We start from the raw sequence: 20,627 nt of genomic DNA, 5'->3' as shown, positions 1-20,627 counted from the left end.
ACATCAGCCCCCTCTGAGCAATTCCTACCTCGGGGACTGCTGGCAACCCCTCTGCACTGCACCAGGAACTCAAACCAGGGATGTGCTTCCTGCAGCTCCTTGTTACCCAGCACAGGGCAGTTTGCAGGGGTTAAACTGCAAATAAATGAGCAGCACAGTGAAAATACAGCGTTGGTAACCACTGCTGTGACACAGCATTAAAGACTGGAGCACCTCATGGGTGTTAGTGCCAAATACAAGTGGTTAGACAAACAGCCAGGAAATGATGTACTGGCTTTCCTTCTGGTCCACTTCTACATCTCTGCTAATTCCAGTGTTAGACTGGAGTTACAGCTCAGAAATTTTAATTGCCAAGTATCCATTAAGTGGGAAGCATTCACATAGCTCCAACAGCTACTACTGGTACCACCTTCAAACCCCAACTAACCCTACATTAGGTGGAAATCAGCAATTTCCTTATCTGTTAACATATCAGGAGTCAGCTCACACTTGTGCTCAAGAGAGTTTCTGAATTCTGTAAATTCTGAGTTTCTGAAGAGTAACTTAACTTGGCTCATCTAGGATTGTACTGCTTACAGCATTATACTAATTACAGCTGCAATTGTTTCCTTTCATGACTGACACACAAATTAATATTAAAGACAATCTGAATAAAGCTTCAAAATACAGCTTAAAATCTCACATATTGCCCCAGAGTTTCTGTGGAATGACACTGCCAGGGCTGAGGAAAACTCTCCCCACCAACTGTTCAAATTGTGTTTCCTTCTTTAAATCTGGGATCCCTTGTGGGGTTTGAGGGATGGGAAGCATTCCTACCTGTAATAGTCCAGGTAAGTGTAGAGCAGGTACTGCAGGCCGTGCTCCAGGCAGTGCAGGACAAACTGAGCATGGAAGTCCAGGCCACTGGCAGAGCTGTACTTTGGAACAGGGTGAGGATTCTGCAGGACTCCCCCCAGGCACGACAGCCTCTGGAGCAGCAGCTCGAAATCTTCCAGCTCAGAAGGGACAAAAATTCCCTTTCTGTCAGGAAAAAGCACAGACACTGATCACACAGCTCTCTTTGACAAGTCCTGATGGGTGTTTCCAGCTCAGAATTAGAGCAGACCTTTCCCTCCCAGGGATTAATTTCCTGCAGAGGCAAACACAGAGTGCCAAAATCCACCTGCCTGTGCCCCACAACACTGTGGCTACTGCAGGGCACTGCCCAGAGCAGGGAAATGCTCAGCATTCCCTCCCTGGCATTAAAGTGGGCAGCAGGAATATAACCCCTGACACATGCAAGGGCTGAGGGAGGAGTGCTCCTGCTCTCCTGGCTTTTACTGTTGGCAGATAACTGAAAATAGGAGACTAAAATCACATTTATCAATGGATTCATGCTGCTTCCAAAAAGAGCAGTATAAAAGCTAATATGTATCAAGGATTTTATCTCTGATTTTGGTTTCACACAGGAAGAAGAGAGAGTGTGAAGCCTTGGGGGCCCTACCTGGCCAGCTTGTTGAGGATGTCCTGTCTCATGTAGGGGCTGCACAGAGTGCTCCTGTCCACGATGTCAGGGCTCAGGGGGGGCCAGGCGGCGCTGCCACACGGAGCCTGGCTGGGCTCTGACTCCTCAATCCAGGAACAAATCCTCAGCCAGTCATGCTGGGCTGTCGCGTGCATCCAGAGCACCTCAGCACTGCAGCTCTTGAGCTCTGCGTTTCCAAAAGGCAAATGGATGGAACCAGCACACACAAACACTTCTGAGGGAAATGCTGGTGTTTTCTTACACAGAACTGTGCCATGGTTTGGGCTGGGACCTTAAAGAGCATCCAGTTCCTTGGGCAGGGACACCTCCCACTGTCCCAGGTGGCTCCAAACCCCATCCAAGCTGGCCTTGGGCACTGCCAGGGATGCAGGGGCAGCCACAGCTGCTCTGGGCACCTGTGCCAGGGCTGCCCACCCTCCCAGGGAACAGTTCCCAATTCCCAATATCCCATCCTTCCCTGCCCTCTGGCACTGGGAGCCATTCCCTGTGTCCTGCCCCTCCAGGTATCTATTTTCAATGAACAGTAGCCATGGGATCAAGGGTGTTGTTCCAGGTTTTGGAGCCTCACGTTGGCAGAGCTGGACGCAGTTCCCCAGGGCAGGGAGTGGGACAGGATGTGGCAGAGGGTGGCACAGGGTGGCATTCACACCTGGCAAGTCCCTTCCAGCTGACTCCAAACCCCTCTCCACAGGAGGAGCCCAGAGCCAGGATGGAACAGGGTGAGCCCCACCAGGGTGGAACAGGGTGAAACCCCAGCAGGATGGAACAGGGTGAGCCCCACCAGGGTGGAACAGGGTGAGCCCCACCAGGGTGGAACAGGGTGAAACCCCAGCAGGATGGAACAGGGTGAGCCCCACCAGGGTGGAACAGGGTGAGCCCCACCAGGGTGGAACAGGGTGAGCCCCACCAGGGTGGAACGGGGTGAAACCCCACCAGGGTGGAACGGGGTGAGCCCCAGCAGGGTGGAACAGGGTGAGCCCCATAGGGGTGGAACAGGGTGAAACCCCATCAGGATGGAACAGGGTGAAACCCCACCAGGATGGAACGGGGTGAAACCCCACCAGGATGGAACGGGGTGAGCCCCATAGGGGTGGAACAGGGTGAGCCCCATAGGGGTGGAACAGGGTGAGCCCCACCAGGGTGGAACGGGGTGAGCCCCATAGGGGTGGAACGGGGTGAAACCCCACCAGGGTGGAACGGGGTGAGCCCCATAGGGGTGGAACAGGGTGAGCCCCACCAGGGTGGAACGGGGTGAGCCCCCCTGGCACCCCCTGTGAGTGCCCCACACAGTGGCCCCCCTGGCCGTGCCCTGTCCCAGAGCTCCCCGTGGCCCAGCACTTGCCTTGCTGTGCTCTCCAGGGCAGCAGCACCATGTCCTGCAGCAGGGGCTCCCAGCACAGGGCCCAGCCGAGGCTCAGGGTGAGCCGGGGGGCCCCGGGGCTGCCCCAGCCCAGCTGGGAGCCCAGCACTGCCCGGGGCCCAGCCAGCTCCTGCTGCCTCCTCCAGCTGCTGCACCTGCAACACCGGCCTGGCTCAGGGGGCTCACACAGCCAACAGCACCCGGGGGGCTCAGCAAAGCCCCCAGCACAGCGTGCCACAGGGACTGAGCTGAGCTCAAGGGCTCAGAAGGAAAGAACTGCCTGTTTTCCCAACAAATTATCAGTATCATAACAGCTTTACCATCATTTAGCTGTAACATGATTTTCTAGGTTATTTGGCTTGCTGTATTAAAGACATCATAGATCAAAACCAGAGCAAACACCTGAACGCGAGTAATTGAGTGGTAATTCTAATATTATTATTAAAAATGCTTCCTTTGAAGCAGGAGAGCTCTGTCACCCCCACAATGGTTTGTCACGACTCACACAGCAGTGTGTCACGAGAGAACATGACAGCAACTGCCACAGAAACGAGAAAATGAGTCAGTCCCCACACTGACTCTGATTTCTGCAAGTGAACAGCAGTGTGAAATTAATCAAATTAAAGATTGTATTTGTTAGTGCAATAAATCTCACAGAATGTAGAATCCAGCACATTTTAAACCCCATTAATGCTATTAATTAATAATTAAAATTAATAATCCACATTACCTGGAAAGAGCTTGAGTCTCTTTGTTTTCCTGGAAGGATTCTGAGTAGAAGCTTTCAACCTGATGCACAAAGTCAATAATTTTCTTCTCTTTTTCAGAAAAGTAATTTTCTTCTTGTAAGACTTTCACCTTTAATTCAAATTAAAGCGTTACCTCCACCTGTTAAAATATTACCTCCAATTCCCCCCAGTCTTTATCTATCTTTAATCTATTCAAGTTGTAAATGATCCTGCAAGTGCAAACAATTAACCAACTGTAGGGAAACAATTCTGGAAGCAGAGGGCAATGCCCTTAAATGACAAGAGGACTCAGACTGTGTGAGAGAAGCAGACCAGAGCAATGAATGACACTGTGCCAGCTCTGTGGTTGAACTGCAGGTGCAGAGGACAGGGATGCTGCAGGAATGCCATCAGGAGGGTGCAGGTACAAGCCCTGGCTGTCTCTGCTCTGAAGGTCACAGCAGTCAGGGTTTATTGTCAGATTAAGCTTTTTTCTGACCCACAGATGGGGCAACTGAGAGGTGTTCAATAACTTTTAATGCATTTTCAGTCTCATGTGAAGGATGAGACAATACAGATGTTATAATTCATGCTATCCCAATCAGAAGCCAAATATTTCCTAATGACACTAGAAGCGTTTCTTGGCCTATCAGCTTTTACCGCAGTATACTGTAAATACCTTAAAGTAAATAATCTAAAATTACCTCTTGTAAGTCCCACTGCAATACATCTTTCATAGCTCCATTTCTCTAAAACATCTAGTCTTATTTATAAGACTTTCCTTTGAAACCTGTTTTTAGTTCCGTTTCTCTCTCAACAAAGTCTGTCCTGTTCTATAACATCTCTAAGTCAGCGTTCCTTATCTCAAAGTTTACATACAAACAACACACCACGTGAGCCTTCCACTGAACTTTGAAAGTTTTCTATAAATCCATTTCCCTGGAGCCAGGCAGCCCTGGCTGCACTCACCAGGAGCTCCCTGACGTGCCTGTCCTGCGTGTGCAGGCAGATCTTGTGCAGCTCCTGCTCCACGTCCAAGCCCTGCCACAGAGAGACACCCACTGCAACAGGGGCCCACAGAATGCACTGCTCACATCAGGCACAGAATGGTGAACACAGCAGCTTTTCCCCCAAAGCACACAGCCCTGACAGCAGGCTTGTGCCAGCCCTGCACCAGCTCCTGCAGGGATGTCCCTGCAGTCCCCAAACCCAGGGATGTCCCTGCCGTCCCCAAACCCTGTGTCTCCATCCCTGGGATGTCCCTGCTGCCCCCAAACCCTGTGGCCCCCTCCCAAGGATGTTCCTGCTGCCCCCAAACCCTGTGGCCCCATTCTAGGGATGTTCCTGCCGTCCCCAAACCCAGGGATGTCCCTGCCGTCCCCAAACCCAGGGATGTCCCTGCTGTCCCCAAACCCTGTGTCTCCATCCCTGGGATGTCCCTGCTGTCTCCAAACCCTGTGTCCCCATTCCAGTAATGTCCCTGCCGTCCCCAAACCCTGTGTCCCCCTCCCAAGGATGTCCCTGCTGTCCCCAAACCCTGTCACCCCTCTCCAGAGCCGCCCTTTCTCTGCTGCTCAGCCAGGCTCCCCCAAAGCAGCCATTCCCACTGCAATCCCCCCTGTTTCTGGGGAATCAACCCGAGGCTCCCCACGCCCTGCACAGTCCCAAAGCAGAGTGAGCACCCCAAACACCTCTCACCATGTTCCTCAGCAGCTCTGAGGCCTCCCTGGTGCTGCCCCTCAGCAGGCAGTCATAGACCAGGCTCAAGCCTGTCTGCAGAAACTCCTGCAGACTCTCAGCAGGGTGTTTCTGCCTTCTGAAGAAGATCTGGGCCTCGGGTATTTTGTTGCTTAGGATGGCCTCAGCAATGACTTCCTAAAGGGAAAAACATGGAACAAACTAGATCATCCCTGTGCTGATTTTCTTCCCCAGTACTTAAAGATATTTCCACATAAATGATCTCCTTATATAAACTTCATCACAGCAGCAAAAACTGGGTTGCTGATTTTCACCTCTGGTGTCAGTTTTTCCCATTCCTGGCTCTCCTCTATCTCAGGCAGGTCCTCATCCAGCTCAGCTCCCTGCCCTGGGGTCACTGCTGGGTGAGGGTATCTCCTCAGGAACTTCCTCAGCTTAATGATGTAATCAGTTAAAATATCTGCAGCCTTCTGCAGGAACTCATCAGGCTCTGCAAAAGCATCCAAGATTTCAGTTAAATGGGAATGAACAGGCAGGATTTTAATGCTCAGCAATGCTGAATTAACAAATGTGCTGGTTACGATTAATAAACAGACACCCCTCAGAGGGAAGAGCACATAACTCTGTCCCCTGTGCAGGCAGTGACAGCCCAGCACCCTGTCAGGACACAGCCCCAGCCCCACAGAGCTCCCTGCCCTCACTGAGGGGTTTTCCTGCCCAGGGACCAGTAAAGGAGAACTGAAATTTTCTATTAATCCCACCGATTATTCATTAGGTAAGTCCAGTCTAAAACAGAGCAATGAACATCTTTCACTCACTTAATTCTAGTATCTTTATGTTAATCCCAAGCAAATTCAAGCTTTTAATTAAAAGAATTAGCAGTTCTTACTTAATTAAATGATGACACACGACTAGGTATGACCCAGCAGGAGTGCTCTTACCCTCTGTGTGCACAAAGATTTCCTCCAGCTGCTTGGTGAGGAAAGTCAGGGCGAGGTTCAGGAGCTGCTCAGAGAAGGGTTTGCTGTGGGGCTCCATATCATTGTCTTGGATTGCTGAGCAGAGCAAGTTCAGAGCTGGCCTGAGCTCCTCCAGACCTGCAATGGTTCCAGACACAGCTCACACATCAGCATCCTGCACTGAGCCACGGACAGAGGGATGAAATGAACCCCTGAGGTTCCTCACTCACTTCTCAGGTAGGACTGGGAGACAGCAGCCCCAGGGCAGGCTGCAGACAGACTGAAAACACTTTCTTTGCTTTTCAAAAACAAGTCCACCGTGTCCAGCTGGCGATTCTCCAAACCTGCCTGGACAAACACAAACACATCAATTAAGCATGGATTTACAGCCATACACCATGCCCTTACTCCAGCCTCAGTGACACAGAAACCAGAGGGGATTTAAACTCTGTGTGCAGCCTGCAGTAACAAGGGGACCTGCACAGAGCCTCTGCTCCAGCCCTGCCCTGCATCTCCACACACAAAATGCTATTGCAGCAGTATGAAGTAAATACTATGAGAATCAGGATGCTGAATAAGCTTACAGCAATTTTATAAGAACAGCACAATAAACACAGAAATCTAGATCCAAGGATTTCTTTTCATATTTAACATTTTGCAAGGGGACAAAAACTGCTGGCAAAATTGCTTTTGAGTCCAATTAAGAGGGAATTTTGAGCACTGCTTTGTTCTCTTTTATTTTATTAATGTGCATTCACTTTGCTGCTGTACTTCTTCCTTTGGGTTACTCATCTGCTTGGGGTTTTGCTGTTTATTCAATAACTAAACCACTTTCTTTTGCCCCTAGGTTTGAGGCACACTTTTAATTGTGTCTAAACCCACACTGGCATCGCTAAACAGCATTCAATGTTTGAAATACAGGATTTGTTATTTGCAGGACAGCTTGCAAACGACAGGCAGCTTTGCTCACCTCGAGGGCATGGATGGGAATGGAGCACCTCTCCCAGCCATTGAGGTGGCACAGGGAATCCACAACCCCAGCACTGCCAAACATCATCAGCCTGGTCAGGAACTCCTCCTGAGTGACCCCAAACAGCACCAGGGACAGACCACGCTCTGAAGGACACAACCAAGGCATTATTAAAGACAGAGCAGCCCCTTTCTGGCAGCAGCATTTCTACCCACCGCTGCTTCCAGAAGAGCAAGGCAAGGCTGCAGCAGCTCCCTTTGGATTTCCCCAAGCAGGAAAGCAATGGAAGTCACCCACCAGCAGCCAGGTAAACCACTAAAACCCCCAAAGCAGCTCTCAGAACAGTTTATGGGCCCTCACCTGTCAGCAGCAGACACAGTGGCAGCTCTGCACTGCACTCCACATAGGCACTGCTCCTGCCAAAGCGGGAACACGTCACCTGCTGGGACTCAAAATCCCAGAGCGCCACAGACAGCCCCGTGTCCTGTGCCTGCACCACAAACACTGCCTTGGCTCCAGTCACCAGCTTGCACTCCAGTTTCACCCTGTCCTGGGCTGCTCCCACGGGGATTTGTGCCCGCTGCTGTCCTGCACCCCCAGGCTGCCCTTGGAGTGCTGGGGAAGCTGCCCAAGTGACAGCCCGGGGCACAAAGGCCACCATCCTCTCTGGATCCTCACAAACTTCAGGATCGTGATCTTCCAGATGGGTGAAAAACTGATACCAAGGCAAATTCAGGTCGTTCACCAAATGTGCAGAGCCTGGTGTTCTTCTCCTCCTGACTCTGTCCCACAGTGAGGACAGGTGTGCTTTCCAGGACCTGCCAAGGGGACAGAGTCACCTTGACACCAGGTATTACCCCAGGAACAAGGCAGGCAAAGCTTTCTCAGTTAGACAAAATGCACTTAGACCTCATAAAATCCATCCAGCATCCTGCATTTTAACCTTAGCACAGCCTCTTTATTTGTATTTAAATACCACCTGCAGCCAAGCTGAGTGACCACAGCAGGATCAGCTGAAAACGTCCATGTCCAGCATTTTTAGTGAAAAGTTTTCTTTTCCTCACAGAAAATGCCGAGTAAAAAATAGCAGAACAGGCAGTTATAGATAGTTATATATAGATTATAGTTATAGATAGTTATATATAAATGTTCTACTACATTTTAATTGATAACAAATAGTTATTAATTAAACAACCATCTAACAGAATTAACTCCAGAACTGAACCTTTCTCCTCTATACACCAAGCTATAACTGACATGCTTTATTAGTAGCAATGCTCCAAGACTCACAGGTAACCCCCAAGCAGCAATTCCTGTTTGGAAGCTGTCCAATGCCACACCTAAAGCTGTCTTGGTCCACCCCAAATTCAAAACATTTACAGCAGAATGGCTGATTTTACCTGTCCCAACTACAAGGGAAAACACAGCCCAGCAGTTTATTGCCAGTGATGCAAAGGAGGCAAAGGCCAGCCTGTGCCAGGAGCTCTTCCCCCTGTACCTGTCTGTGCGGAAGGGCAGCGGCAGGAGCTCCATGCTGTGCTCAGAACTGGCCAGCTCATCCTCATCCAGCCCCTCTGCAGGCTTCACTGGCAGATTTTCAGGATCTCTCTTACAGAACAAATGTTCAGGGAACTGTCTGTAAAGAAATAAACATGAAATTTCACCTTGCTCATGATTTGAGATGTTTTTTTCATGTTTAACTCCTCCAGCAGCTCTGGGTGCAGTTTTCTCTCAGGGTAACAGGTGAGCCATCAAAACCTGATGCTCTTTCCTGTGAGGTGGAGTCTACCTCTTAATTACCAGCTGGCCCTAATTCATCAAGCTAAATCAGTACTGCTGTACCAGCACAGTTTGATAATTCCACATCCTACAGTATTTCTAAATACCCCTGGCACTGAGAGCACCTCATCTTCCTGGAAACAACATGAAGGGCAAGACTATTTATCTGCTTGTTAACAGACAGATTAAAATAAAGAGATGTTACAGACACAGCTTCCTTTGTGACAGAGAATAAATTAAAGCAAGCAATGCAAGGACAATATTTAAACAAAGAGGGAATTTCTGCTCTAGCACAGAAGTCAGAGTGAAAAGCTGCCAGCACCGCGGTGAGGACAGGCCCAGAATTCAGGAGCTGGGAGGCTCAGGGAGCCCAGAGCCCAAAGCTGTACCTGAAGTAGGTGTTGAGCTGCACAGCCAGGGCCCGGTGGCAGCTGTTGGTCACCACGGCCGTGCTGAGGTCAGGGGACACTGCCAGGGCAGCCAGGGGGGACACAGGGGCTGGGCCCGGCCCCTGCCCAGCCCCCAGGGCTACACCCACCTTCCCCAGGCTGGCACCATCACAGCAGTCAAATATGTCTGCAAACAGCATCAAGGAAAAGGCCAGGCCTGGAGGGAACAACAGAGCAGTGACACAGCAGGGCAAGGCGCTGAGTTTGGGCTCCAGGAGCAGGGAAAGGCAAGCTGGCTTCCCTGTGCTCTCGTGTGCCAGAGGAGATGAGCAGGGACAGGTCAATGCCAGCAGCTGGTGGAGCTGACAGGCCTGAGCCCCTGCTCATCCCAACACCAGGCTCCCTGCGAGCCTGCAGATCATTTCTGCTTTAATTCAGCCATGAGGTGACAGCAGAAGTCAGCCTGTTACACACAGACCCATGAATCAAATCCCTTAATGAAACCCATAAATCCAGATATGCAGTGGGGAACCCTGCACACACAGCTGTGGCACTTCTCTACAACAACCAGGATTTGGCTGCACAACCTTCTCTGCAGGCACCACTTAAATGCCTGTAAAGAAATTTCTGCTCAGCCCTGACAGCAGAGAAAAGCAACTTTGCTCTTCCAGATGATCCTCCCTGATCTCTCCTGCAAAGGATACAAATCCAGCCAGCAGTGTCCAACAGGAACAGGATCCCCCTGCAGAAGTGGGAGTCTGCAATCCTCCCCACGGCTCCTGCAGGCAGGGCCAGGGGGAAGCAGCCACAGGGCTCTGGGGGTGAGCCTTCCCCAGGAAAGGCCAGGTGCACAAGGAGAAACCGGTTCAGCAGAAGTTTGCACTTGTTGTTTCCAAAAGACAGAATCTTCACAGAAGAAATTGAAGGCAGACCTGTAAATTTAAAGATATTTAAATTTCAGATTACATCCAGACAGACTTTTGATTTGTAAAGGAATCCCAAGAAAATGACAGCTCAAATTCATTGCCCCAGTTCCCATCCTAACAGAAGTTGAGGTGGTTGGTTTTAAATCTCACTTTCTGTGCCAGGGGCACTAATCCTACAACCATTTCCCAAAAATTTTTATGTAGCTAATTCAGTGGACAATACTGTGAAGAACATTAAAAAAATCAACACAAAATAGGATTTCAGTCAGCACTGAGAAGAAAAGCTACAAACTTTGGAAATAAAATATTTTAGGAAGGGAGACTGTTTAGGAACATGTAAAACACCAAAGGCTCATTCTAACTGTACACTATGTTTGCTAATCATAAAATACAAGGTTAAATGTTTAATTAGTCTTTGCAGGGTGATTGATGAGCCTTGTCTCCCTTTTCTTCCCATTAGTCCCAATATTAAAGTTCAAAATTGAGAGAGCAGGGTCGCATATATCTTATTAAAATTCATTTTTAACTTCGTATCACTCAAACACGACCCTACAAGAGTTTAATTCCTTCTGACAATGTCACCTTTGAACACAGAAATGTCCCCATTATTTTTCAAGCCCATGAATCCTGCTGATCCCATTGGAGCAGTGGGGAGGTACCTGAAATTCCCTGGTGCTCCATCCCACCAGGAGCAGCAGAACCAGAGCTGCAGTATTTCACACATGCCACACATTGCAATTTACTCACTGATGTTTTTATCTTCAAGGAGCCTTTTCAGCGTCTCTGCCTCACAGCTGTGCAGGGAATTGGGGCTGTGTTTTCCATCTTCTACGTTGAACTCATAGACAAACAGGTCATGGCTTTGAGCAAGAGCCAGGAGCTTTGTCGTGTTGGACTGGGAACCATCATCTTCCGAGCTGTCCCACAGGAAGCTGAAGGTGAAACATTCAGGGAGGTTATGGCTTTATTCCCTGTCCCCATTTCCCAGGCTGACCATTCTGGGTGTGCACTGACTGGGGACACCACCTTCACTCCATCATTGAAAGCCCTGCTGCCCCCCTGGACCCCCAGCACTGAGCTGCTTCATCCCTGGCAGGACAGAGCCTGAGGAAGCCCAGCTCCTCTTCCTCCTCCTCCTCTCCAGGATGAAGGGGTTCCACCCTCTGCATTCTCCACTCCAGCCAGGACACCAGGGATGCTCTGCCTCAGGAGAGCACCAGCACAAGGGAGAGCAGAACACACTGTCCATTCCAGACCTTTCCCTGGTTTTTGGGCTGAGAACCCCTCCAGGTGCGTCACACCGGCTCCGTGGTGATGGGGAGGGGACAGAGTGACCAGCTCAGCACGGGGCAGGGCAAACCAGAGAGCAGAGCCCTGTGACGGCACTGACACACAGGCCAGGCGGGGCACTGGGGCTGGCAGCAGCGTGGGACAGGGGCGGTGTCCCTGCCACGGCCGGGGTGGCGCTGGGTGGGATTTAATGTCCCTTACAGCCGAGACAGCTGGGGATTCTGTGTGACACAGCACGTCCGGCTGCTGCTGCCGGACACCGCAGATGCTCAGAACTAAGGCGTGCTTTCGGCTCGGCACCGAGGCTGCCGAAGCAGATGCTGGAGCCACCACGCGTTAAAGCCACCATGTGTTAAAGCCACCATGTGACCGCCGAGTGTCACCCGGGCTGGCCCCGGGCTGCGGGGGAGGCACCGGGGCGTGAAGCAACAGCGCGACAGACAGACAGACAAACCCTTCTTGTTTGCTCTGGGATCAGCTGCCGCGAGCACACCCGGCCGGACGGACAGACACCACCCGGCCAGACAGACACACACGACCCGGCAGGATGGACAGACAGAAACCACCCGGCCCCGCCGCGGCTCCGGGAGCGCTCCCGTTGCGGTCCCGCCGCCCCGGTCCGCACTCACTCAGCCCAGGCTCCCGGTACTCACTCAGCCCAGGCTCCCGGCAGCACGCTGCCCCGCTGCCCGCTCCCGCCGGCCCCCAGGGACTCCAGGCGGATGCCGCCGGCCAGCAGCACGGTGCCCAGGGCGTGCCGGGCCCTGCTCAGCCGCACCCGCGCCGCGCCCTGCGGCTGCTCCGAGCGGGGCACCAGCAGCACTCGCAGCTCCGCCGGGGTCCCGGCCGCCGCCATCCTCCGGCCCGGCCTCAGCGCCGCCCGACGCGCCCTGCCCGAGCCGCCGCCATCCCCGCGGGGCCGCCCCTCGTTCCGGTCAGCTGGGCACGGCCGGGCCCGACTACAGCCCCCAGCAGGCAGCGCGGCGCAGCAATGCGCGCTGGGAGCTGGAGTTTTCCCCGACCGGCAACTTCAGCGGAGTTTTCTTTATCTTTAAGTAGAATTCTCTGTGTCTTTTCTCTGATATCTGTTGCAGATGGATCCCCATAGCATTTCTGTGTCCCCACTCTGCGGCACCGGCTGTCTCGGGGGTCCCTCTATGTCCCGGAGCGGTCTCTCTGTATCCCGAGGGGTCCTTTTGTGCCCCCACTCTGTGTCCCGGAGCTATCCGGGGGTCACTCCGTGTCGCGGGATGGTCCCTTTGTGTCCCCACTCTGTGTCCCGGGTCCCTTCTCCGTGTCCCGGGGTCCCTCCGTGTCCCCACTCGCTGTCCCGGGCTCTCTCCGTGTCCCGAGAGCTCCCTGTGGCCCCACCCCGGACGCGAGGCCACGCCCCCATGGGCGTCGTTCCCTGTACCTCCCCGCCCATTGGCCGGGCCCGGCCCCGCCCCCGGCTGCCATTGGCCGGCGCCGCCCCGCCCAGGCGGAAGCGCGGCGGCCCGCGGGCCGATGGCGGAGCGCGGCCATGGCGCTGGCGCTGGCGCTGCTGTGGCAGGCGCTGGGCCGGGTGTGGCGGAGCCCCGCCAGTAGCGCCCGCCATGCGCCCCCGAGCCGCGCCATGGAGCACGACAGGGCCATCGAGGTCTACGGTGACTGCCGGGGGTCGCGGGGGCCGCGGGGGAGCCCCGGGAGCGGTGCCGGTTTGCCCTTGGGGGGCTGGGGGGGAACGCGCGGGGTCCTGAGGGGCTCGGAGCGCTGAGGGGGCCCCGAGGGGCTGGGCAGGGAGAAGGGGCCCGCTTGGCTCTTTGGGATCGCTTGTGGCTGCCAAAGAGTGCAGCATCAGCAGTGCTGGAAGGGGTGCTCGTGGAAATCCCTCGTTTGAATCCCAGGGAAGATTCCTTACTGTGCCCCTTGTCTCAGATATAATCCGGACTATCCGGGACCCGGAGAAGCCAAACACTTTGGAAGAACTGGAAGTGGTGACAGAAAACTGCGTGGAAGTGCAGGAGATAGGGGAGGATGAATATCTGGTCATCATCAGGTTTACACCAACAGTACCTCATTGCTCCTTGGCCACTCTCATCGGTGAGATCCCCTAATGAGATCACAAACTAAGAGCTCGGGGTCCTTGGGGGCTGTCTGGATGCCACCGGTCCCAGTGCAGATTCAGTCTTGCCTGCCTGTGTTGGTTTGATCAGGAATTGCAGCTTAAGAACCCAACACCAGTGCAACCAAACCAAAAACCAAACCGAGCAAAAAAACCCCAAATCCAGAGAAATGGGGACTCCCATGTGTTTGTGTCATGTTAGGGAATCTCTTCAAAGAGAATCTCTCAAAACTCTGCTGGGAAGTGATACAGGATTCCTTCTGTGTATTCTCCAAGTTACTTCAGTAATGTTATTGAGTTTGTCAACTCTTAAACTTTTAAAAAGAAAAAAAAATACAACTTTCTGCTTGTCCCCTTTCCCTCTGTGGCTTGTGCTGCTCAAAGTACAAAAGGACACTGTTAGTTACACTGGTTATTAAACATGGATTCTCTGAAAATGCTCCTCAGACCTTCAATTTTACAGGAAAATCTCTTTTGTGTTCTCTTTGAACAGGCCTTTGTTTAAGAATAAAACTTCAGAGATGTTTGCCTTTTAGACACAAGGTAAAGTGCCTGGTTTGAAGCCTGTGTTAAATTCCATCAATGAATGGCAGCCTCCCTAAATTAAACACAGACCTTTAGAGACTTGACCCCAATAATGTAAAGAACACAGTAATTACCTGAGGATGTCTGCAGTTGGTTTTTGGGTGGTGGTTCTGGTTTTGTAGCTGCTCCAGGCTCCCAGCTGAGCACTGCAAAGGGAGCTCCTGGCAGCTGTCCCCTCCTGGGGCAGCAGGGTGACAGCCCTGTGTGAGTGGGGACGGGGTTTTCCTGCCAGGAGGAAAGTGTCCCAGTGCTGTGCTGCCCCTAACACTGCTGATCTCCCCTGCAGCTGGAAATCTACATTTCTGAGGGCACACATTCCACGGAGGAGGACAGTGAGTAGAGCCTGTGCATGCTGCTGCTTCAGCCTCTTGTGCCCTGTCCTGTGCTGCCCTGCCTCCCCAGGAGCTAATCCCCTGTCAGAGCCTGCACGCCCAGTGGCATCACGGTGTCCCCAGGGCTGTGGTGGCTCTGTGACCACCTGCTGGCTGCTGCTTTGGATTTATAACAAAACCCCCCAGTTTGGGCAGGTATTTGTAACAAAAATTGAGTAATTGACATGAGGAGCTGCCTCAGCTCTTGGCCCCACTGTCCTGAGCTCCCCACACCAAATCTGGAGGTTTCTAGGGCAGGTCTTGCAGGAAAGCTGGCGTGACCTGGGTGTTCTGCCCAGCCAGAGCCCAGCAGTGCCCAGAGCATTCAGCGCCTGCCAGAAATGGGATATTGTGGTTAAAGAGCTGCACGCTCAACCTGGGCCACTCATTTACCCTGAATTTCACTCTTGGGTTTGGGACACGCCACTGGAACACCTCACACCCTTTTCCTGGGCTGGAAAAGTGACAGGAATTATGATTTCCCATGGTTGCCTTGTGGTGATTGCTCTTGTCTCTGCCCGGTTCCCCATTTCCCAGCGATGCCCCTCAAAATGCCCTTTCCTGCTGAGCCCCTGAGCCCCGTGCTGTGTTTTGCAGTCAACAAGCAGATCAACGACAAGGAGAGGGTGGCAGCAGCCATGGAGAACCCGAACCTGCGCGAGATCGTGGAGCAGTGCGTCACCGAGCCCGACTAGGGACACAGCCCTGCTGAGCCCGAGCTGATCAAATCACAGCGCCTCGGGCTTTACACTGGAGTTGTTTTTATCTTCCATGTGTTTTTTTAAAAAGAGAAATTGTTTATAAGATAGATTTAAATTATGAGGAATCAGTCTCTAAAGGAAGCCTGGTGTATAGTGCTGGGAGTTTGTAATTTTTGGTGTCCAGAGGAATATTTTGTGATTCGAAGCAACACATCTGCATTGCCTTCTGAGAGGCGTTGTGATACAAATTCAGTTTTGCAAGTTGAATTTCTACATTGTTTCAATCACTGCACTGTAAAAATAAAACAGATTCTTGTACTGAAGTGTTGCTTTCTGGGTCCTGAATTTGTTTTGGTTTTTTCTTAAGGATCAAGTTTAGATTTCTATTCCAGAAATTAATTTCATTCAACATTTCAGTGTTGATAAACATTAAAGCTGAAATTAATTCAAAAGAATTTGGAGCTGAGGGACTGGACTAGAACAAGGAGATTTTTACTGGGGCACAATTCCTGCCAAATCCTTGTGCTTTTTTTCCTGTTAGTGTCACACAATTCTGATTCTGGAAGCTTTGCTTCATAACCACCCTGAGGGTGAAGTTTCCCTGTGGATTAGAACTTGTTCCTGCTGTTCCTTCTGACTTTCCTGCAGTGTGGGAGGTGGCAGCATCCCCCAGCCCCTCCTTCTGCTGGCTGCCACTGTCCTGCTCCTGTCACTGCACCCTCACCTGGAGCACCCACAGCATTTCCAGCTGCCCACCTTTCCCACTGGGGCCATTCCCAGCACGGATCTGAGCCTGGATTTATGGGTTTACCTTTCCCTGGGACTCAGGCAGTTCCCTCCTGCTCCTCCTCCAAGGCAGGTGTCCAGGATCTGCTGCTGTGGCTCCTGAGGGATTTGGGGAGCTGCTGCTCCCTGGGTTGTGGCTGTTCCACGGGGAGAGATCCTTGGGGCACGGAGCAAACATCTGTGGGAATTTCTGGCCATTTTAATAAACCCCACAAGCTTCCCTGAGGGCATGGAAGCACAGAAAGGACTCAGCATTATAAACAGGGAATGTTCCCTTTAGCAAACCACTGAACTGCTCCATGGCACTGCAAGGCCCCTCCCCTCAAGTGCCAAATCAGCTGAAAAAATTAATTAAAGGGGGAGGAGAACAATCTCCTTTTTTCCCACAGGTTCGTGCAGGTGTGAAAAAACATTTCTCAACTCCAGTTATTTAGCTTCAATTACATTTCAGTTAAATTTCAGACTGCTTTGTAGCCCATGGACGGATGTGCCTCGTGTGCCAGCACAGGGGACACGTCCTGTGTCCCACTCCGTGGCTGGGAAGGGGCCCAGGCAGGTCATTCCTGCAGGATGGACCAAACGCTCCAGGAGCCTGAGCTGCCATTATCTGCTGCCTTCTTTCCTGGAATTTGCTCTGCTTCTTTTGCCCCCCAGCAGGGGTTGGTATTTTCTTTTCAGAGTGCAGATATCTCTGCCAGCACGGAGGTTCTGCGGGTCCTGGGGCCACGAGATAGCAGCTCTTGTCCTGGGTGGGCTCCTGGGGGCTCTGTGTGCCCCTGCACGGCTCCGTGCCACCGCCCAAACTGCACCCCCAGCTCTGACAAAAGCTCAGGGACAGGGAATGGGACGCTCTGGTGGCCCTAGGGTGGCTGTCCTGGTTCCTGCAGTGCCCTGGGGTCCTTGTGCTGGGGCACAAAAGGGTGAAAGTTCTTCTCTGGAGCAGCAATTTGGGAAAATGAGCCAGATGCCTAACGCAGGCCCCTGGAAGCAGGGATGTTCCCGGTCCCTCGGGCAGTGGAGCATTGCTGGGGCACTGGGAGGTGACTCCCGGGAGCTGCTGCATTTCCCAGCGTTTCCAGTTCAACTGGGCTGGGGAGCCCTGTCCCTCCCTGCTGCTGCTGCCCCACGCACCGGGCTGGGCATTTGCTGCCATCGGCCTCTGGGGACACCGAGGAACAGCCAGGGAGCCACCGAGGAGGGGACGGGGCCAGTTCCATGGGATCCCATCGGGCAGGATTTGGGGCGCTGGAGGAACCCGGGATGCTCCTCCAAAGCCGGGAGGACACACAGGGGCCACCACCCTCATCTGGAGCAAAAAGTCCTAAAATCGCTCCTTGGTATTAGGAATCCTGTGCATTTATAGCAGGGAGGGACAACTGCAGAGGGCACCAGCGAGCCACGGCACCGCGGCGCCGGGAGGAGCCTGCCGGGGACCCAGCCCGGGGACCCAGCCCGGGGACCCGGCCCGGGGATCAATCCCGGGGATCCATCCCGGGGACCCAGCCCGGGGATCCATCCTGGGGACCCAGCCCGGGGACCCAGCCCGGGGATCAATCCCGGGGATCCATCCCGGGGACCCAGCCCGGGGACCCAGCCCGGGGATCAATCCCGGGGATCCATCCCGGGGATCAATCCCGGGGATCCAGCCCGGGGATCCAGCCCGGGGACCCAGCCCGGGGACCCAGCCCGGGGATCAGTCCCGGGGATCCATCCCGGGGACCCAGCCCGGGGACCCAGCCCGGGGACCCAGCCCGGGGACCCAATCCTGGGGACCCAATCCTGGGGACTCAGCCCGGGGACCCAATCCTGGGGACTCAGCCCGGGGACCAATCCCGGAGACCCAGCCCGGGGACCCAGCCGCCTTTCCAGGGCTGAAATCCCGTTTCCATCCCGGAGCTCCTGGCTGGAGGAGAAAGAGAGCCGGGGGCTGCTCCCCTGTCCCATGGCCACGCAGAGCGCTAGGGTTTGCACACACTTTACTCGGGGTGTAACTTACTCACCGCAGACGGCAGCGGAGCAGTCGCGTGTACAGACAGAGCTATTTTTACCGCGTGGGTATTTCTAAATGTTTACACCCGGCTGAGCCTTCCCTCGGAGCGGGCTGGGGGCTGTGGGTTGGGGCAGCCCTGCCCTCCCACATGTGGAACAGCTTTACTGAATTTCCCAACCAAATGATTGCTCCGGGTGAGCAAACACAGCGTGCCCTGGTACCAGCTGGGGAGGGGGCAGCTCCTTTCCCTCCCTTCCTGCCCTTTTCTGGGCTTTACTTCCCCCCGGGAATGTCCCTGTGCAATGGCAGCCCCGGGGTGAGCTGCCGGAGCTGTGGCCGGGGTGCAGCACCCCGGGGCGGGTGGCTGGGTGAGGGCTGTTCCCTCCGGGAGCAGCTGGCAGGGATCAGCTGCCAATAACATCCAAACAAAAACATCAACCAGTGACACTTTCAAATCCTTCCCTTGCTGTCCTGGCTTTGCCGCCCCTCTGTGCTGGGCCCGTGAAGCCTTTCTGTGTGGCACAAGGAGGTTTTAAGAACAAGAGGAAATAAACCCATTTGTTATTGTTATCTAGAAAGCACCGGTGGGAGCTGAGCTGCTCCTGGCCCCTCTGGCTTCGCTGCCTCCTTGCCTGCTCAGGGTGGGATTGTGCCCCTCCCAGCCCATGGTGAAGGGCTGGTGACCCCTCTGGCTCCCTGGGAGCTAAATCCCTCCAGGTGAGCTCACCTGGGCTGGACAGAGGTGAGCTCTGAGGGCTGTGAGGTGAGGTCTGAGGGTGAGGTCTGAGGGCTGTGACCACAGGTGCTCTGTCAGGACATCCAGCAGCTCCCGGGGCTGCGGAAGCGCTTGCAGCGTTCCCGAGGGCCTGAGACACAAACAGGCTCCTCCACAGCTGCTGCTGCTGCTGCTGCTTCCCCACCAACGAGCTCCTCTTCCTTCCTGGCTCCAGCGTGGAAACGGCTGGGGGTGACCAAGGCAGGCACCAAGGTCTGACTTCTGGTCTGAAGCCAACAGGTCTCTCAGAGAGTCCTCCAGGAGATCATGGAAGCACGGAGGGCTTTGGGTGGGAAGGGACCTGAAAGCCCACCCAGTTCCTCCCCCTGCCACAGGGTAGGAGTGGATGGGCTTTCAGGTCCCCTCTCACCCAAACCATTCCACGATCCTATTTCAAACATCTTTTGATCCACGAGCCCTTTCCTCCTTTCGCCCCACCGCAGCAGCTCTGTCTGAATAACATCCTGCTTGTGTTGAGACAATAAAAGCGCCTTTAGAAGAAGAAAAAAGGCATTTCTACATCCCATCCGAGCCTGCCCTCTGTCAGTGGGAAGCCATTCCCCTTCTCCTGTCACGCCAGCCCTTGTGAAGAGCCTCCTTGCACAGACACTCACTGGAGGTGTCTCACTGAAAGAAAATATCGCAGATATTTAAGCCAGATGTGTTTTATTGTCACTGACAATGCAGTTTCTGTGCTTGTTATGTGGCTAAAAACGGCCTGGTGTCCCACAGGAGGGATTACCCGTGCCCTCAGCCACAGCTGGGACCCTGCACATGGAGAGGCACTGCAGGAGGGGCTCACCAGGTCCTGTGCCACAAATAAATTGATTTTCAGAATGATTTACCCCATCAGCCCGGCTCACGTTTTAATCAACAAATCCCAGTTGCAAAGGGCAGCTGTGAATGATTTTCAGATGCAAACTGATCCTTCCTTCCTGCTGCCAGTGCCTGAACCATCTCCAATTAGCTGAAAACCTTCAGAATTCCCCACGGGGAGGAGAAAATGTGAAACCCACCTGCTTCCTTCAGTAACTGTTTAATTTAACAGTTTGTGAGCTGTGGCCACGAGACCCCAGCACAAGGGTCATCCCTTTGCAATCCTGGGAGGGTGACAGGGTGTGGGACAGATGGTGCTGGGGACAAGGAAACCAGGGCTGGACACGGGTTCTTGGACCATAAAAACTGTACACCACCTTGGAACGGAATAAAGCACAAATGGTGAGGTCACGGCTTGTGTTTTACATACAAACCACACACAGGCATTCGGGCTGAGTGCTGCTGCACCTGGAGCTCTGCAGCCCAAATGGGATGGGCTCCAGCCTGGCTCTGCCCATGCAGGGAGGACTGCCCTTCAAGGTGCTCCAGGTTTTGGGCACCCTCCATAGCCTGAAGAGTAATAGGGAAAGGAATTCCTACCTAAACGCTCCTGCCCTCCTCCAGAGACCAACCTGGCAGGAACCCCTCCCCAGACAGGCAGGGATTTGTTCCCACGCCGCTCTGGGAGCGGGCAGTAGGGGCTGTGCCTCAGAGTAAATTGGATATTCTAGTTAAAAATCAGCTAACCTTAACAGAGGAGAATCTAGATAAGCAGGGAAAAAGGGTTCAGCCCGTAAGGCCACAGAAAAACACCTTAACCAAGCATTACACTGCTACACATAGAGAAATCCAGGGACTGAGCACTTGGCTGCCCA

The 20,627-nt window shown here is 53.4% G+C and overlaps 2 protein-coding genes across 6 annotated transcripts in view; one reads left to right on the top strand and one right to left on the bottom strand.

Moving 5' to 3' along the window:
• The window catches only part of SPG11 (SPG11 vesicle trafficking associated, spatacsin), a 30,348-nt gene extending 17,868 nt beyond the window's left edge, over nt 1–12,480 (bottom strand). For all 5 annotated transcript variants that reach the window (XR_010029676.1, XR_010029678.1, XR_010029677.1 and 2 more), the window contains exons 1-17: nt 12,278–12,480; nt 11,082–11,266; nt 10,113–10,340; nt 9,409–9,595; nt 8,739–8,876; nt 7,601–8,058; nt 7,241–7,386; nt 6,501–6,618; nt 6,253–6,408; nt 5,626–5,801; nt 5,312–5,488; nt 4,583–4,654; nt 3,616–3,743; nt 2,868–3,040; nt 1,484–1,691; nt 817–1,020; nt 29–135 (exon numbers count right to left, since the gene is read on the bottom strand). Coding sequence is in view for 1 of the 5 variants with exons in the window: in XM_063170047.1 (XP_063026117.1) it covers nt 29–135; nt 817–1,020; nt 1,484–1,691; nt 2,868–3,040; nt 3,616–3,743; nt 4,583–4,654; nt 5,312–5,488; nt 5,626–5,801; nt 6,253–6,408; nt 6,501–6,618; nt 7,241–7,386; nt 7,601–8,058; nt 8,739–8,876; nt 9,409–9,595; nt 10,113–10,340; nt 11,082–11,266; nt 12,278–12,480 (3,064 nt within the window). In the remaining 4 variants the exon portion in view is untranslated. The remainder of the gene's footprint in view (nt 1–28; nt 136–816; nt 1,021–1,483; nt 1,692–2,867; nt 3,041–3,615; nt 3,744–4,582; nt 4,655–5,311; nt 5,489–5,625; nt 5,802–6,252; nt 6,409–6,500; nt 6,619–7,240; nt 7,387–7,600; nt 8,059–8,738; nt 8,877–9,408; nt 9,596–10,112; nt 10,341–11,081; nt 11,267–12,277) is intronic.
• Nucleotides 12,481–13,129: 649 nt separating this feature from the next.
• Nucleotides 13,130–15,708, top strand: CIAO2A (cytosolic iron-sulfur assembly component 2A). Its single transcript, XM_063170046.1, has 5 exons — nt 13,130–13,270; nt 13,542–13,706; nt 14,222–14,271; nt 14,600–14,645; nt 15,282–15,708. Exons 1-5 carry the CDS (start codon nt 13,147–13,149, stop codon nt 15,377–15,379), a joined length of 483 nt encoding a protein of 160 aa, XP_063026116.1. The 5' UTR covers nt 13,130–13,146; the 3' UTR covers nt 15,380–15,708.
• The last annotated feature ends 4,919 nt before the right edge of the window (nt 15,709–20,627 follow it).

This window comes from Melospiza melodia, chromosome 15 (genome assembly GCF_035770615.1).
Source record: "Melospiza melodia melodia isolate bMelMel2 chromosome 15, bMelMel2.pri, whole genome shotgun sequence".
NCBI lineage: Eukaryota > Metazoa > Chordata > Aves > Passeriformes > Passerellidae > Melospiza > Melospiza melodia.
Note: the sequence above shows the minus strand (reverse complement) of the source record. Positions and strands in the feature narration are given on the sequence as shown.

Bases quoted from the DNA above. Each gene is read 5' to 3' on its own strand.
- CIAO2A (XM_063170046.1), top strand. From the start codon at position 13,147: ATGGCGCTGGCGCTGGCGCTGCTGTGGCAGGCGCTGGGCCGGGTGTGG. The intron at 13,271-13,541 runs GTGACTGCCGGG...CCCTTGTCTCAG, and splicing joins CAGGGCCATCGAGGTCTACG to ATATAATCCGGACTATCCGG. The intron at 14,646-15,281 runs GTGAGTAGAGCC...TGTGTTTTGCAG, and splicing joins ACATTCCACGGAGGAGGACA to TCAACAAGCAGATCAACGAC.